The following is a 17,638-nucleotide window of genomic DNA, read 5'->3' on the forward strand; positions in this document are numbered from 1 at the left end:
ATACTAAGCAGAGGAAAGCAAATACGCTCATGTCAGAATACTTATGCAAGAAAATGTTTTGCTTTATACTGATTTCTCCATGTTAGCACAGGTGGTCAGGCATCTCTGGCAGCTTTTTATTTGTAGGAGTTGCTTCTGGTATCACATAGTTTCTAGAGAAACTGTGTTTTTCCCTATTCCTATATACGTTATAATCCTAATAGAAACACTACATTAAGTAACAAAACTCTTGGTCACTGTGGACTTTTTCAGTTCAGTACAAAAGCCAGGCTGGTCAGACGTGGTTTACGTTTGATAAATTCGTGCTAACTGTTCCCAGTTATCATCATCTTGCTATGTCCAGATGTGTGTTCAAGGAGGACTCATTCCATTTTTGTTGGGACTGAATTAAGGTTACGTCATTACAACTTGAGTGTACCTAGCTTGACGTTTTTGGCTTTTTTGTTTGTTTGTTTGTTTGTTTGTTTGAAGATGAGTGCAACTCTTGATGTTTTCCAATTAAGTGACCTTCCTTGTTTCCATGACCTTTCAAAGATAGAGAAGGCTGACCTTGCAAGAGCAGCTGGACAGCTGTCTCAGTACCCTTGGATGCAACCCCGTTGATCTCATGAACTCATATGAGCTGAATCAACTTGCTCTGTATGAGAGCTGTACTTAAGAATTAAATGTATTTCTGTTTCTCTGTTCACATTTTTTTTTCCTTCACTGGGAGCTGATATTTCTCACTTGAAGCCATTTTGTTTCCCTTCAAAGTGTGGTGCCAACAAACATTCATGGGCAATGCCTTCCTGTTCTTGGTGCTCACTGCTTAAAAATACACATTGGGTGGAATAAATATCATATTATTAAGCCAGAGGTATCATTAAGAATATAAGGAGTACACATTAAGATAATATTCTAATCATATTTTAACTATTACATATTTTAGAAATCCATTATTCTTGTTTTCTGAGTGAGAAAACAATGATTTCAATGTCAGTAAAAAATTGAAATGTATATAATATTATTTAATAAAATAAGCCCAGTGATGGATAATAATGTTTTCAAAAAATAACATTTTACTTGTAATCAGAGCCAGATATATTTTTCATTATTCTCTCAGGAATATGTGCCCCAATTTCAGTTGTGCCTGAGTAAACTTTAACTGTTTTAAATGTGACTGAAATACTTCATGCTTATAATTTGTATGCAATTTCTGCTTTTTGGTTATTGATTCATAAATTATGAATGTAACGTAGCTTCCAGTCTTTTCCTGGGAAGTTATTTTAGAATATTTTAAGAAACGCGAAGTGCACTGCAGTAAATTCTAGGAAGAAATTGACATATTGAGAAAATATAGTGATAGGGCACTTACTACGTGTATGAGAATTTTTTTTGCCATTGATGTCAGAATCACAGTCACAAAGTGGGTAAGGCTCGTAAATGCTGAAAGAGAAATTGATAAAGTGCTGCTCCTACAGTTTACATCTGGCAGTTGGTTCTCTCCATGAGCAGACTCAAGACTCAGCACACCTAAGTTGTCAGAAGGGTTACCCAATCTAACAAAATATATTTTTTTCAAGTTAGTCATTTTTTTTTTTTTTAATCAGCTCATGAAAGCATTTAACAAAAGAGGGTATGAGTAGGTCAGCACAACTGTGAGGTAGAAGAAGATAAATAAGCTTTCTCCTACCTTGTGTCACAACACGATTACATTCCTTCAACTATCGATGAAACGTCAGCTTCAGCATGTACAGTGCTGAATTTAGAAATTACTCTTGCTTAATAGGACCTTAAATGTAGACTGAAAGCCAGAGCTGATATCACCTCCAGTGAGGTAGTGAAGATTTGGTGCGACTCTTTAGAAAGTGAAATTTTTCAGAAGTATGATTACTTTTATTTTCTTTTAATTCAAGATGTAGCTGTTTATTAGAATAATAATCATTTTTTGTCTTTGTTCTCTGTCTCTTTTCTCTAGTCGAGTCCTCTTGCCATGCAGGACATTTTGTGAGGCAGCAAAAGAAGGGTGTGAACCAGTCCTAGGGATGGTAAATGCTTCTTGGCCAGAATTCCTCAAGTGCTCTCAATTCCACAACCAAACTGAAAATGACACAACTGAAAGAGTATGCTTCTCGCCACACCAAGACAAAGGAAAGCAATGTATGCTTCTGTTCTTAAATCTTGCACTATATTAAAGAGTTCCTCTTTAATAACGTAATGTATTTTTTAATTCTGTAGGATTAGCTCTGGAATGAAACTGTTGTTCTTGATTCTGTTATTATGTTAATTCAGTTTACTATGATAAACCTGGTTATCAGTATGTTATAGTTTTGCCATACTTCAGCTGCTTTGACTAATTTGCTTTGCATTAGAAATTCTGAGCTGTTCCAGAGAACGAAGTTAGGAGAAAAGTAATAGGCCCCTTAAAAATGTTCTGCTGACTATTTCTTTGATAAGCTCTAGTAATAACAGGTTAGGTATTTGGAGCAGGAACTCGATACACAGTCCAAATTTCAAATGTCTTCTTTATCCTTGCTATAAAACTCAGCCCGGAACTGATGCTGCTCTGTTTTTCTAGATCTAAATTTATTTGAGATTAGACCTGACAGCAGAAATCCTGACTTGGTTCTTTTTCTCACTTACCCCTTGCTGGAGTTCTCTTACTGGCATCTGAAACTGTGCTGTTGCTGTTCATCATCCCATGAGCCTAAGTGGCAGAGGCTTGTGCTGTCCATCAGTCGATTCCAGTTTTTTAAGTGACTTTTGAGTGATAACAGACTATAAATAATGATATGATGAAAATAGTTTTTCAATTTTGTTTAAAAAAAAAACTTGAGCATTCATGCACGTTAAAAAATCAACGAGGTTGTACAGTGTGCCTTCAAATGAAAAGTTAAGATCTTACAGCCTGGGGTATCTCCTTGGCGATCTGACTATGTGTGATTAAAAATAGCCTGTAGATCAAATTCTTTGTGTCTGTTAGGGCATGTTTTAGGGGTCATGAAGTAATGGAGACTGTTGTCCAATATCTGTCCTCCCCTATGAGAACATTTGTAATGGCTGACATGATAAAATATACGGAGATAGTGTTTTCTTGAAGGTAGAGTGCTTACTGGAAAAAAATGAATATTATACACAAGACTTCTGTAATGTTCCTATGGGCTTCTGAGCAAATTGCAAATTGAAAGCCACTGGGAGCTGTGTTTTGATTGTATGAAACAAATATATGCTAAATATGCTGAAAAATCAGGTCTTATGCTTCTTCAAAGAGGAAGCATATATATATATATATATATGCATATATATGTATATTATATGTATATACATTTTTTTACTTTTTTTTTAGACCTCAGCTTCCCTTTTGTGAAATGGGAATAAAACTGTCCTTCTAGCTTGGAGGGTTGTAACTGTATATATATTGATGCCTTTGATACCATAGTGAATCCTAACATCCTAGGTTTTGGAAATACAATCGTTTTGTCTTTATGACGGTTTCAAATAATAAATAAGGGAAGAGACTGTGGAATGTATACATAAGTATGGTAAAGAGTTGTACAATGAGCAGTGAGAGTAGCTAGTGATGATCAGTGACTAGCATATCGTTAGTTGAGTACACTTGTACTGACCACAGAATGAGATGTAATTCTGAAAAAGGAGCAGAATACTAGAGACCTGGATTTTATGCACACGTGGTACATGTAGGAATACAAGGCATGATATAAATATGCCTGTTCTTACTTGACCAATTATATCTGGCTGAACTTTTGAAAAGTCTCAACATAACTAAACAATGTTAGAACTTTCAGATCAAATTGGGACAAGTTGCTGCTTTATGAAAGTTTTAGAGTATCTTCTGACTAAAATTATAGTTTCACTATTTTTTAACACTAGAGAAAAGCATGTTAAACTAGTGCCTGGTTGATTATTCCTCCATAATCTTTTGGGTAGAATTTGCATCTCTCTGATAGTAAGCTATATAAATCACAGAAAAGTACATGAGAAATTTGCTGTTTCTTATTAAAGGAAAGATTCAGAGCCAGTGCTGAAGTGCTCTATCTGACAGATTAGAGACCCAGGCTGTGTATTTTTTTCAGCTCTGACATGCTGTTTTATAAAACAAAAGGCATTTTAAATTAATTTATTCATGAACTGTTTTGCATGGTGTTTGGATACAAATAGCTTTCAAGTAAAAATGATTGACTCTAGAGAATATCTTGACATTTTTTCACATGAAATGTCTCTGAAGTGGTCCTTTTTTGACTGAAGATGGTAGGAACCTGGGTTTCTCTCAGGATGTTTCTCCTAGAGAAATAAATCAATGCTGAAAGTATTTTAAATTTGTGTATTTAAAAGCATTTGCTTCTCTGAATGCAGCAGAATCAGGCAGCAGGGTTAACTATTCCATCTCCTTGGCACTTGGTGCTCAGCTCCAAGTGTTCTTCACGTTCTTTACAGGACTCACTTCCTGGAAATTCCAGGAGCATTTTGTTGACATATAGCTGCTTATATCCCGACTTCATGATTTCTTTTGGGGACTAATAATTCCAGACTGCATGCAGAGAAAGCTTTACCTGCCTTCATATGCCTTTCATATGCTTTGTTATGCGAGATAGAGTAATTCAGGGCTTTAGGATTTTATTGCATTTATTTGGAGAAAAAAAAAAAAAAAAAAAAAGGTCTGGTTGCTACACCTAGTTTTTAGCACAGCATCATCCAATTCAAAACAATTTTTTTTGGATGTTTTCTTTTTCTGATTATGACTAAATACTGTACACCCTCCAAATTTTTTTTAAAAATATCCTTCCTCAAAAAAGACCTTAAACCTCACATGACTTTCCAGGCTCCATTGGAGTTTGGCAGATTTCCTAGTTAGAATCTAGAACGTTTATCCTGCAGACAAGTAGCAGGTTTCCTGATAAATATTCATTAGCTGGAATTGGGATTACCTAGTAGATATACACTTGTTTATCTGTCACTGCTGGTCTTAATCTATTTTTTTCTACTAAAGTCATTGTAAATTGAGTGTGCTTTGCCACTACGAAGAAACTTGTAGCATATATACCTGATGTGTCCACAGAAAAATTGAATATACTGGAAAATTTGATCTGTGTACCTTTATAGTAAAACCATCCGAGTTTTTTACAATGAATGATGGATTAAAAAGGTGCATTACTGTTGACAGGGTTGCAACAGATCAGATGGAAGATTAATAGATTAAATGGCTCTTTGCATTTAAGATAGATATTAACAGATATTTAAGATAAATAGTAGAACTGGTTTCATAGCTCAAATGTGTAATGAGTGAGCGAAGGCATTAGGCAGGCATTCATTCTACAAGTCCAGTAATGCATTTGTGGGGGCAAAAAAATCTCAGAAACATTCCTAGGGCCTGCTATGCATATCCTTACTACTCGTACAAATATTTCAGCTCTGTTTTCCCTTCTTTCAACTGTCACTGTGCTTTTCTGTTATTTTATATGCTTTGACCAGCCAACACAGCTGGTGGTGTTAAAACTGCAGAGAGAAAAGCAGAGTAGCTTGAATGAGAAGTAAAGGACACAATGATCTGACTTGCAGTAACATGCAGCTCTCAGGAAACCCTGAAATTGTGTTTTAATGAATCTAGATGGCAAAATTATTTCAAAAGCAGCGGAGAATATGAATCTTCTGGTTTTTTATACAGTGAAATTTTGTAAGCAACAATACAGAACTGTCAGGCAGTGTTCATTTTGCATTACACTGAAGAGATATTAAGAATTTTTTTTTATTTTGTTAAAAAGTGATGCCCAAGAGGCCTGAGCTGTTCTTCATAACTATAAGATTTGTAACAGACAATACTGTTTAAGTCATATAAAAGACATAATACATTAAAATTTAAATGCAGAATATAAATTTCATTGCATTATCTTGCATATTATTTGCACTTTAGTTCCAAGAGATACAAATAAAAATGTATAATAAAACAAGCCAAGGCTTCCCTTCTTAAAAAAAAAAACAGCATCCATAAATAGCTACAGGTTGTGCCAAATTATAATTTTTTTTTTCATATCATTTTTTAAACAACAAATTTAGTTTTGTTTTACAAGGTTTTATCTTTCTGTGGATATTCTTTGCAATGTTTCAAGTAGTGAAAGTTAAATATATTAAAGCATATTTTTTTAATATAATTTTTATCCCAATTTCCACTATGGTCAGAATCTCTTTCTTTTTGGAATAATTGCCATCGATTTCAGTCTTAATTCAGAGACTATTTTTTTCTTTATGATAGTTTCTTGAAATATATTGTTTTTTTTGCTTTTTCTGGCTAGTTTTTCTTTGTGTGTGTGTGTGTGTTTTGAACAATGTAGGAAAGTGTCCTTTGTAGGTACTCTAATAATTCCTACATACTGCAAATGCACATATCTTCCTATCAGCAGTTAAAGTTTAAATTCGTAAAAAGAAAGGAATAAATAATAATAATAGTGATGAAAAGGAATGATAAACTGCAAAATCAATAAAATTATAAGTAATCCATGAAATTATAAATAACATTCAGAAATCTTGTCTTTGAGACAAATTTTTGTGAACTTTTAAACACTGGCTATTGCAGTAGTTTTTCAGTTGGATGGTCTTTTAATTAAGTTTTTCTGATTGCTGATAGCCCAAATAATCTCCCTCTGTGGCAAAATCACATGAATTACATGAATTAGTTAAAAATAAGTCAATAAATTCCCTGCAATGTTCAAGGGCATGAAAGAGCTAAATGCATGAATACCTGGAGTAAGCTCTTTCAGCCATTTGAAGATGACACGTTAGGAGCTCTTAGCTTGTTTTAATTTGGATAAGAAGCATTTAATTGGAACACCACACTTTTTTTTTTTTTTTTTTTTTTTTTTTTAAATATGGTACCTGGTCTATCTTTCAGGACATTGTTAGGAATTCACAGAACTTGCTTTGAGAAACAGCTTAGAACATAGACTCAGGCAGAAGAGACTCTAGTCAATATCTGATTACAACCAAGTATTTATTTTTCTATAGTTAGTGAGAAAGTAACTATAGTTACTAGTATATATACTACTAGTGTGTGTGTGTATGTATGTATATATATATATATATATATATATATATACACACACACTAGTATAGTATACTTACTAGTATACTATAGTAACTATGTGTTATTCACATCCAATACAGAATTTCAGAGAAAGCTCTTAAAATCAGGAAGATATTATCTTTCTCTTGTACTCCTGCATTGTGTTCTACTGGACAAATGTCTGGCATACAGCTAGGCAAAAAATGTAACGTGATGGGTCAGGCTCAAAGGGTTATAGCAATGGAATTACATCAGACTGGTGCTGGTCACTGGTGGGATTCCACAGGTCTCCATTTTAGGGCCAGTTCTCTTCATTGTTTTTATAAATGGTCTGAATACAGAAATTGAATGGACGCTATAAGTAAGTTTGTGGACGAAACAAAATTAGGATTGATTCCCTCATGAACAGAGAAGTCTTGCAGAGAGATCTTGGCAAATTGGAGGGCTGAGAAATCACCAGCCTCATGAAGTTTAATCTGGCAAGTGCCGGATTCTGCACATGGGTTGGAGCAACACTGGATATACGTACAGAGAGCAGTAAGAGAGACTGCAGAGCAGCACTGCAGAAAAGCATCTGGATGTTCTGTTTGACAGTGTTTTAAATATGAGTCAGCAGCTAAAAGGGTCAGCTATATCCTGGGGGGCATCAGGCCCAGCATTGCTAACCTGTCAAAAGAAGGGATTATCACTCTCTGCTCTGTGCCCGAGGGTGGTTGGGCACTGGAACAGGCTCCCCAGGTCATGGCATCAATCTGCTAGTGTTCAAGAAGCAGTTGGAAAATGCTCTCAGACATAGAGTTTGGATTTGGGGTGGTCCTATGTGGAGTTGGACTCAACTGTTCTCGTTGGGTCCTTTCCAATTCTGGATATTCTGTGGTTCTGTGCACTCAAAGCAGTGAAAAAAAGACAGAGATGGTCTGTGTATCCCTAACACTGATACTGATCAGCTGCCAGACCAGAAAGAATGATATCGAATTTTTTTTGAGACAATTTTTTTTTTCAGAATTGCGTAGTTTTTCATGTGAGAAAACATTCACAGGTGAAGGATATCTTTCTCCAAGCACTTATTCTTTACTTCTATTTAACCTTTTATGTCTTTCAAGTTAATTTTTTCTTCCATTATGTGTGCCTTCTTATTCTTTGCCTGCTACAGTTCTAGATTTGGCTCTTTCATGAGGGCTTTTTAGGCCACTTCACTTTATTGGAAGAGAAGATCTCTTGCATTCTTCCACCATAGAGGGAAAGGAGTTGTCAGCTCTCCTAACTCTGTGATTGTGCTCCTAATATCAAATCTTTCTATAGCTGACAGCTACATGATGCATTGTACCACAGCGTACATGGAGTATAGGAAGCAGGTGATGAAAATCCAGAGGCAAGAGAATACAGGGATTCCTTTGTGCTACTGTGACTCTGAGAATGCCTATATTGAATCAGGTTATAAGTCCATCTAGTTTGTAATGCTGTCTTCAAAAGCTGCTTTAAAACTGCATGCCCAAAGAAGAATAGAATAGGGAACTACTTTTCCAAAGTCCTCCTGCATTTACCATCTGTTTGATATTAAAGGACTTGTCAGTAGTTTTTGACTGTAAAATTTTTATTGTTCTTTTCAAATTGTTTCACAAATCTGCATGCATTTTAGCATCCATTGTGTTCTGTTGTAGTGTTACAACTTATCTCAACATTAAATAAAAAGTACTACTAATTGCTTTTCTAAGACAATTTTGTTGGCTACCTCCTAGTTGTTTCATAGTATTGAACAGCCTACATTGTCGCCTCTTCACTTTGAAAAAAAAACAAAAACAAAACAAAAAAAACCCTGCACTTTTCATGGTCATTTTCATAGATATACAGTACTTAACTACTACTATTTACTACCTGTAAATGCAGGCAAATAATATATTTGTTTCAGTTTGTGCTTTCTGCAGCTTTCCAGAGACCCGCCTACATAACCCTCTATAGGTAGCATTCCAGTAATCTAGCTGAGAACTACAGCACATAAATGATTTTGGCACTTCATAGACATTTTTAATACTATAGTAGATGGAGGTAAAGTAAAGCACTTTGTGTGGGTTTTCTTTTCTTTTTTTTTTTCCTCCACTGGTGACGTTTACTCAGGTATTTCAGATTTTCCAGACTGTAAAACTTCCTAGCAAAGGTCTGAAGCAAATACCTGCAAATTGTTTTTCTGTTAGCAAGGATTTCTTCCATTTCCTTTGTGTTCCTTTCATCTAATATCAGGTCTTCTTCAGTAGTTTGTTTTGCTGTATAAGACAGGGATTCTATCTTTTCTATTAAAATCTGATATTTGGTGGTATGATAAAATTGTTAACCTTCCAGAAACCTCTTTCTGCACAAGCTTAGTAGAAAGCAGAAATTAATTTAATCGGAGCTATCATTCACAGTGTATATGCTCTCATTGCCATGTGATCACTACACTGACTGGACCAAACATATCCAGTCACGGTCTTTGAGAAGACAGCAGGAGGTGAAATGAACTGTTCTTACAGTTCCCTCTGTTTGCTACTGAGTGTTAAGACTTAGAGGAGAACAGCTATGATTATGATTTCATTCTTCCCCTTGTTTGCCTATAATGTACCCAAGATAAACAGGGAGATGTTCACATTAGAAAGTGTCTTAAGATGCTTCTTAAGAAATGAAGTGGATTGTAATGGAACTCAGAATGGATAGAAGCAAAGTAGGGTAGGGAAGTATTAGGAAGGGAGGATGAGAGTGATTTACAAGCGCATGGAAACATTTCCTTCCACAATTCAGAAATGAATGTTTGACTCCCTACTCTTTGTTCTTCCAAACTCTAAGAAAAATGGATAGTTATCCTTGCTTTTTTTTCTTTTTTTCTTTTTTAACTTTTGTTCTCCTATGTAATACTGGTGCTTTCACATAAAATGTTATTGTTTCGGTCTCTATAAATAAAGAACTGTACTGATGGTAGAGATCAATAAACAAATCAAGATGGTTCCTCTGACAATTCTTTTTGATCCATGTCATACTTATGCTGTTTTCTTCTTTGCACATGCAGAAAATTGTATAAAATTCCAAGTTCAGAAGAATGTCATGTGTCAAAGTCAAATGATGTAGCACTATCAACCTTAAATAGTCTTTCTTGTATGATGAATTACAATTTTTTATGTGATCTTTTTTATAGACAGCAACCTGATATCACTGTGAGATAAACACTTGTTACTAGGGAATTAGAGACCACATTGAGAAAGGATTGTTGTTTCTCCTATAGTGCATTCTAAGCACAGAAATCAGAAGGTGCATGGTATAAGGCAGAGAGCTGGAGGAACAAAAAGATCAAATTACAATACAGGAAATATAATGTTATCATACATTATGAGATTCTCTATTGTTTTTTCAGACACCATGTGTCTCTTACTTATTTTGTACACCTTCCTGTAAAGTTAGAATCCTTTAAAATAAAACACGTAAGTAGTTTTCACTTCAAGAACCATAGCTCCATTACACAAATGGAAAATAACATTGCATAATCATGGCCAAGTGGAGAGTTCACATGGAACTGTAATAGGAAAAAAATGTAAATTATCCAAGTAAGTTTTTATTACAAATAAGGATTTGTTGTCAGTAGACAAAAGTCTGCCCTCTTCCTTGAGGATGATAAAATAATATTTCAGGCTTAGAAAAACATGTTAAAACTCTGCAAATGCATCTCCTGTTGGATACTCTAAGCTCTAGGGTTGTGGTTTTGTTGTTGTTGTTGTTGTTTTTTTCTTTCTCTATAGATATCTCAATTCCCTATGTATTCAATAGCAGTGATGGTTGTCTTCTAGTGCTTTGAGAGTTATAAGAGATTGGAAGAATCCTTTCCCTATGGGAAGTGTCTGTACCATGAACTGTTAAGCCTTTTTACCTTGTAATGTTTTGCCTGAACAAGTAGACTGGAAAGATGTAGTTGTTGTTAACAATAATCGGATATTTAATCCAAAGCATCCATTTAATGGAAAGTGCTGGTTTAATCCTGAAGTCAGTATTAAAAGAATTGCTCCTTAGAGGTGCATGTTAGAGGTAAAGTTTGATTGAATCTCACTGATAAACTTAGTCTAGATACCTGTTTTTTAAATAACAAAATTTAGATGAAAATGCCAGCTTGAAGTTGCTTCAATTTGCTTGATTTGCAGTTTGTTGCCTAAGTGTATGTCAATTAAAACATCATTTTCTAAATATCTTTAATTTCTACTTATTTCTTTAGCACATATTTAAAATCTAACATATTCATTCTTTGCTCATTTCCAGCACTGTGTGGAGGAGAGAAGAGTTTCCTGTGTGCCAGTGGAATCTGCATTCCAGGGAAACTGCAGTGTAATGGCTACAATGACTGTGATGACTGGAGTGATGAGGTCCATTGCAGTAAGTTTCCTATAGTCTGCAGAGTTCTGTTGAAGTACTGAATACATTCAGAGAAGCCTAAAAACTAAAGCAGTCTGTTGGAACGGGATGAGCTTTGCACAGTATTTGCTTATACTGACATTTGGACTTTCTCAGTTGACACTGAGAAAGCCACTCTTGATGCAGAATGCTTTAGATCTGTTAAAATTTATGACTGGAAGCAGATTTCATTATCAGCTTAGAACTGTATTTCTGAAAGGAGCCATGTGGAAATCATTAATATTTTGGGCATCTTATTAAATGAGTTGTTAGCATGTAGTTCTAGTAGCGACCTGAAAACTGCTAGGTGTGTTTTTTTCCTAGACCTTTGTGTTCTTTTTATAGCAGAAGCAAAACCATCTGTTTAGAAAGTTCTCTTGCCCTCAGTACTGGATGTGGTTAATTTAAATAAATCTCAGTATAGTGTGCAGTAGAGAAAAAAAAAAAGTACATGCTTAATACTTATTTCATTCTCTGTAGCAGTTTATAGAGTACCAATTTTCTGTGTTGACAAGAACATTCTAGGACTCCTACCACCTTTAGAAAAGCTGAGCAAATTTATACTATGAAAACAGTGAAAAGAAAAAAAAATGAAAAAAGGAGAATTTGGAACATGGACTAAGTAGGGACTATAATAGGACATGATGCCACAAAACAGTGCTGTGCATTCAGACTTTGAAAACTATCAGAAATGAAACTGAATTTCTGTGCAGTTCATTTTTCCCTCAGAGGACTTGTTTTAATTAGTGATGTAAGGAGGCTGGGCATTCCAAGATTCCTGAAGCCACTTTTGAGAAAGTTGATGATAGATTTTATCTATGAGACTGCAAGGGATGGCTGCAGTTTCCTCCGGGTCTCAGTATGAATAAGGCTAGAGCTTGCTTTTTGCTTAATAGCCTTTTATTTGACTGGAGTTTTATATATTTTCTACTATTTAAAATGTACTGCATATTTTTATTTTTGAAAGTATTTTTGAAAGTATTTTTGAAAATATTGCATATTTTTATTTTTGTCAGCATCAACTTGAGAGCTATGGCTTTCAAGTTCCATTAGAAATGGGAAGAGAAGAAATTACTAATGCAAGTGTAAAACATTACAATATCTTGAAAAATCAAGAGTTATAAAAATAATGAGTTATTCAAGAATGCCTTTAAAAGAAAGCCTATCTGTAAATGGCAGAGTTTATAGGCATGTATATATATATATATATATATATATGTATTATATATTACCTGGTAAGTGTTGAGTGGAGTTGAACTTCTGTCAAATAATCATCAGTTACATGGCAGAAACAGTGGCCTTGAAGTTAGGTCTTTCATTCAAAAGTTTGGTTCCAATCAACTCAGGAAGTCTTTCTTTTAGCCAGTTCTGTTTTGTACTCCTTTGCTGTTGAGAAGTTTCTCTACCACAGTAGAGCCCTGATCATGTGTTTACTCCCCACCCTTTTCTGCATTATTTCAGTTTCTGATATATTTCAAAAGGCTGAAGGTTGCAGTTGTAATTGGATGCATTAAAATGTTTTAGATTTTATAAAAGATTATATATTATAAAGATTTTATAAAAACAATATCTTGAAAAATGTTTCCGTAAACATGCAGTAAAAATCTGAATTGAAATATTCTTTTTTGTATTCTGATTTAAACATAGTATTTGTGACCTAAGCATAACTACTATTACTTTTCCTGATATGAGAATGTGCTGCAAAATAATTCCAGCAAGATTCTGAACTTCCCATATTATGGTACAATGTGTATTACAAACTGATAGAAATAGTTGACCTGCAACATTGTTTGAAAATAAAATGAATCAATTTTTTTTTTTTTTTTTTTTGTATAGGCAATTATCTTTGAATTGCTTAATGGAAAGAACTTTTAGTTAAGGAGGGCAGTATTTATTCTCAAAAATCTGATTTCATTCGCTTGCAGTCATTTTCATTGGTTTCATTCTCTTACCTCCAGCATGTGTACAAGTGGTTGGGCCAACATCACTTGTGTTTAATGAAAGGATGAAACCCACTAGCTTTTGAGTGATCATGATGCTTTGGTTTCTTTTTGATTGTCAAAGATGATTGTTTACACGTGTCACTGCATGCCATAGAATAGAGTGCTTTGTTGAATTATGTTTTTATTTACTCCTAGAGGTGACAGAATTTGTATACTGAACTCTATCCCTTTTCTTTAAAATAAACATAATAAAGTTTAATAGACATATATCTATAAAATGGAAGATTCCTAAAGCCAAATTTGAGTATGGTTAATGGTCAGAAGGATATATGATCCAATAGTGAACTTGTGTGTTGCCTTTGCTTCGGCAACCTCTGATTAATGTCCTGTCGTAAAGTGCTCAGACAGCCCCGGCCAAATCACACGCTTTTATGACACCAATGTGGTGAGCGGCAAATGGCACTTATTGCAAGCAACACACTCTTCTTATAGTTGTCCCTTATATCACAGTGCTACCAATCACCCTTGCTACGGTTATCTGTGCCCAATAGACGTGTGGCATGTCTTGTCTTGCCATGTCTCATCATGGTTTCTCATGAGTCAAGGAGCCCCCGCAGAGCCTGATGACTGTTAGAGCCCCCCTTTCACGTATTCGCTAACCACACAAGGGGCCCACACAGATTACGCCTGGTTACGCCTGATGACCTTGACAGCCCCCGCTTTACGTATTTCGTTGACTACATCTCTAACTTGCGTATTTTGTTAACTACACTTGTGAAGATTAGATATAAGTGAACAGAGATGTAAGGGTTGCTGAATGCAAAAGGTAGACCTATCTTGAAAATATACTTGAATTTTGTGGAGTATGGAATAAAAATTTGTATTTAAGTTTATGAAGATCAGGCTTGTGCCGTCATTAACAAAATTTAAGTTGACCTGATTATAGATGAAAAGTGCAGACTGCTCATTTCATTCTTATAAAAGTAAGCATTGTTGCCAATACCCTGATGGAAATATATAATAAGACTGTAAGATTTCCATATTCACTTATTCCAAGTCCCTGAAAGGAAATCTGTGGGTTTTTTTTTTTTTGTTATTTATTTTTTTTTTACCCTGTGTGGGCCTGAGCGATGCCATGTTCTAAATGTCGCTGCTTCAGCTACAGAGGTTATGGATGTAAACATGACTGGAGGCACGGATGAAAATTGAAAAGTGAACTAACCCAATGAAGCATCATAGAAAAGACAGCTTTGTTTCATTTGCAGAAAGAGGAACAGAAGGACAGAAACTGCCAGAATTATGAACTGATCAATAAGGGTAAATGTTGCCAGAGTACTTCATGCTGTTGCAGATTCAAAACAAGTAATGTTTAGAATTTACTCTCAGCTGGCTATTGTTCTGCTTACATGAAACTTTGTATTTACTGTTCCGTGCCTTTTATTCTTTTAAAAGCTAAACTATTGACTAGAACACTCACGGCCTTGCCATAGTATTCTATTATATGTCCTGCAGTACTGTCTTCTGCATTGTGCTATAAATTCTATTTGGACTTTTTAAGATGATGTGAAACCAGTAAAAAGCATGAATACTTCTGTGGCAGAAGGGCAAGAAATTATGCTAGTTCAAGTTCTGAAGTCCAGGTTGGTAAAGCCTTGAGAAACCTAGCAGTTAGAGCACTCACTCAGGATTTGGAAGACTTGGCATACCTTGATGTGGAGGGTTCAAAATCCCACTGCACACCTTCTGGGAGAATTCTGAACCTGTCAGTGTGTAATATACTGAGAAGGACACAATTCTTTCAAAGCCAGATCATTGTGCAATCCTGAATGCAGGAGCCCCACCCAAGAGGAGATGAATGGTAGCCTGGTTATGTTGTTTTGAGCATCACGCTGAGGTGTGAGACCCGTGCTCTGGTACCTGCCCTCTGAGCAATTTCCTTATGCAGTACAGGAAAGACCTTGTGTAAAAATGTCCACACAGTGGCATAGCTTCAGCTGGTAGGAGAGTTAATCTTCGCAGATATTCTGTATCCTAACATTCTCCCTGGAAAATCCAGATGTGAAGGAAAAGCTTACAGGAGGGCAGTGAAACTAAGTCACCCACTTTGCAGCTGTGTGTAATCAAAAGTTATTATTAGCAGGATCAGACATCACCAACCCTACTTTCTGTTCTCCACTCTTTCCTAACTAGACTCCCTTTTTTTTTTTTTATTGAACCTGATACTATTCATATATTTTGGGTATTCTCAGAATATTTTTCAGAGATTTCCTGCAGGTCTCACCCATAGAAAGAAAAGCTGAACTTGCTTAGGGCTGTCAGTGCTAAGACGACCAGGTTGGATGTGCCCTTAGCAAAATGATCTAGTAGGTGTCAACCCTTCCCAGAGCAGGGGGAATTGGAATGAGGTGATCTTTCAGTTCCTTTCCAATTCAAGTCATTCTATGATTCTACGAATTCCTTGGTAAGAAGGCATCAGGCTCAAAGCTGTGTTCAGAAAAGTTAATCCTTTGAAACTAATGTAATGAAACTATTGTAAAAGAAGTTTATATATAAACTTTATATAGCAGGGTAGCTCCATCTCTGTTTAACAACCACATCAGGTGGACAGTTCTAGGAATCTAGCCCATGAAGACCACAACCTTACTTGATAACCTTGTGTGTATAAATTAATAAAACATTTTGTTCTTTATCTGCAACCAGGGCACTTTTCTTCACTCACTGTTAGGAAGGTAGAACTATACTTCACTTTTTTACTGTTATGGAAAAAGTATTTCTTTAATGAAAAGCAAAGAAATGAATGCTATTTATATGTTAATGGGCTATTTTGTTTAACTCACCAACCTTTGATTCACAGTATTACGTCTGGGTGTGGTTGGTTAATATGAGAAAACAAGTCTTTCGTGTGTCTAGGAAAAGCTACTTAAAAAACAAAGTCTTCAATAACTCGTGTCAGGTTTGTGCTCAAGGCAAATGATAATGATGTAGAAAAAGTCAGTGAGAATTAACACATTTCTTCATAAGGTTGTTGACTGTGAATTTCAAAATGCTTGAACGTGTTTTAGCCTTGAACATGTGGTCATGGTGAGATTTTGGGTATAATTATCATTCTGGAAACAATGTACACTCTGATTTCTTCCCATCTTGCAACATATTCCTTAATTTATTAGTCATTAATTCCTAACAGTGCATTTATTACTGGAAGAGGCATTCTACAGTGCCTTCAGACATAACCTGCAGTCAAATAATCTCTGCCTTGAAATCTTGTCATGATCATCTTGGTCAACAAGATTGAAATGACATTCAGTTTTATCCCATCTCATCTGATTCCTTCCTTGCTTACCACGATGGAATCTGTAACCAGAACAAAATGTTCCAGTTCCTTAGTATTTTTCATAATTCATTTCCTTCAACAGCTTGAAAACATTTTGAGTACTCTTACTGTCTTACAAAATTTTTCCCAGATGACTGCCTTGTGTTTACCAGTTTGTGGAAGATGAAAGAAGAGCAAGAGAAATAAAATATACTTCTTATGGTACAAGGACTTGTATCACCCATTGGTATTGATCATACAGACAGAAAACTATTGGTAGAAACAAAAGTAAATGTGTCTAAAAATGTGTATGATTTTTCTTTTACCTTTATATTAGATTATAATGAACTAGTAAACCGATACATGCTGCAGACCTGTAAATAAGATGATAACTCTGTCTAGTCTTGTTTAAATCAATACATTCCATAGTTTGTGTTTTATAAGAAGCCCTTCCATTATCATGTTAACATTTTACAAAACTTTGTTTTGCAGACTGCAGTGATGATTTATTTCATTGTAACACAGGAAAATGCCTCAATTATACCTTTGTTTGTGATGGATACGATGACTGTGGAGACCTTAGCGATGAACAGAACTGTGGTAAATAGAATTTTTATGCTTTTCTCATTAAAGAAAAAAGATATATGCGGCAGTATTGATAATAAAAGAGTAGGATATTCTATTGCTACTGTTTTAGAGCTAAGTAAAAGCAATCCTTTTCTTTCCTGTTGCTCCCCTTCAGATATTGAAAGGCTGCTATCAGGTCAGTTTGGAGCCTTCTCTTCTCCAGGCTGAACAGCCCCAGCTCTTTCAGCCTGCCCTTGTAGGAGAAGTGCTCCATCCCTTAGAGCATTTCTTTGGCCCTCCTCTGGGCATATTCCAACATGTCTATGTTTCTCCTGTACTGAGGACTCCACATCTGGATGC

The 17,638-nt window shown here is 35.4% G+C and overlaps 1 protein-coding gene across 2 annotated transcripts in view; it reads left to right on the top strand.

Annotated features, from left to right (window-relative positions):
- The window catches only part of CORIN (corin, serine peptidase), a 122,434-nt gene that overhangs the window by 54,820 nt on the left and 49,976 nt on the right, over window positions 1-17,638 (top strand). For both annotated transcript variants that reach the window (XM_042870666.1, XM_042870667.1), the window contains exons 5-7: window positions 1,958-2,139; window positions 11,327-11,440; window positions 17,204-17,311. In XM_042870666.1, the coding sequence (XP_042726600.1) occupies window positions 1,958-2,139; window positions 11,327-11,440; window positions 17,204-17,311 (404 nt within the window). The remainder of the gene's footprint in view (window positions 1-1,957; window positions 2,140-11,326; window positions 11,441-17,203; window positions 17,312-17,638) is intronic.

This window comes from Lagopus leucura, unplaced genomic scaffold, assembly GCF_019238085.1.
Source record: "Lagopus leucura isolate 7727_CA_CO unplaced genomic scaffold, USGS_WTPT01 Super-Scaffold_100004, whole genome shotgun sequence".
Lineage (NCBI taxonomy): Eukaryota > Metazoa > Chordata > Aves > Galliformes > Phasianidae > Lagopus > Lagopus leucura.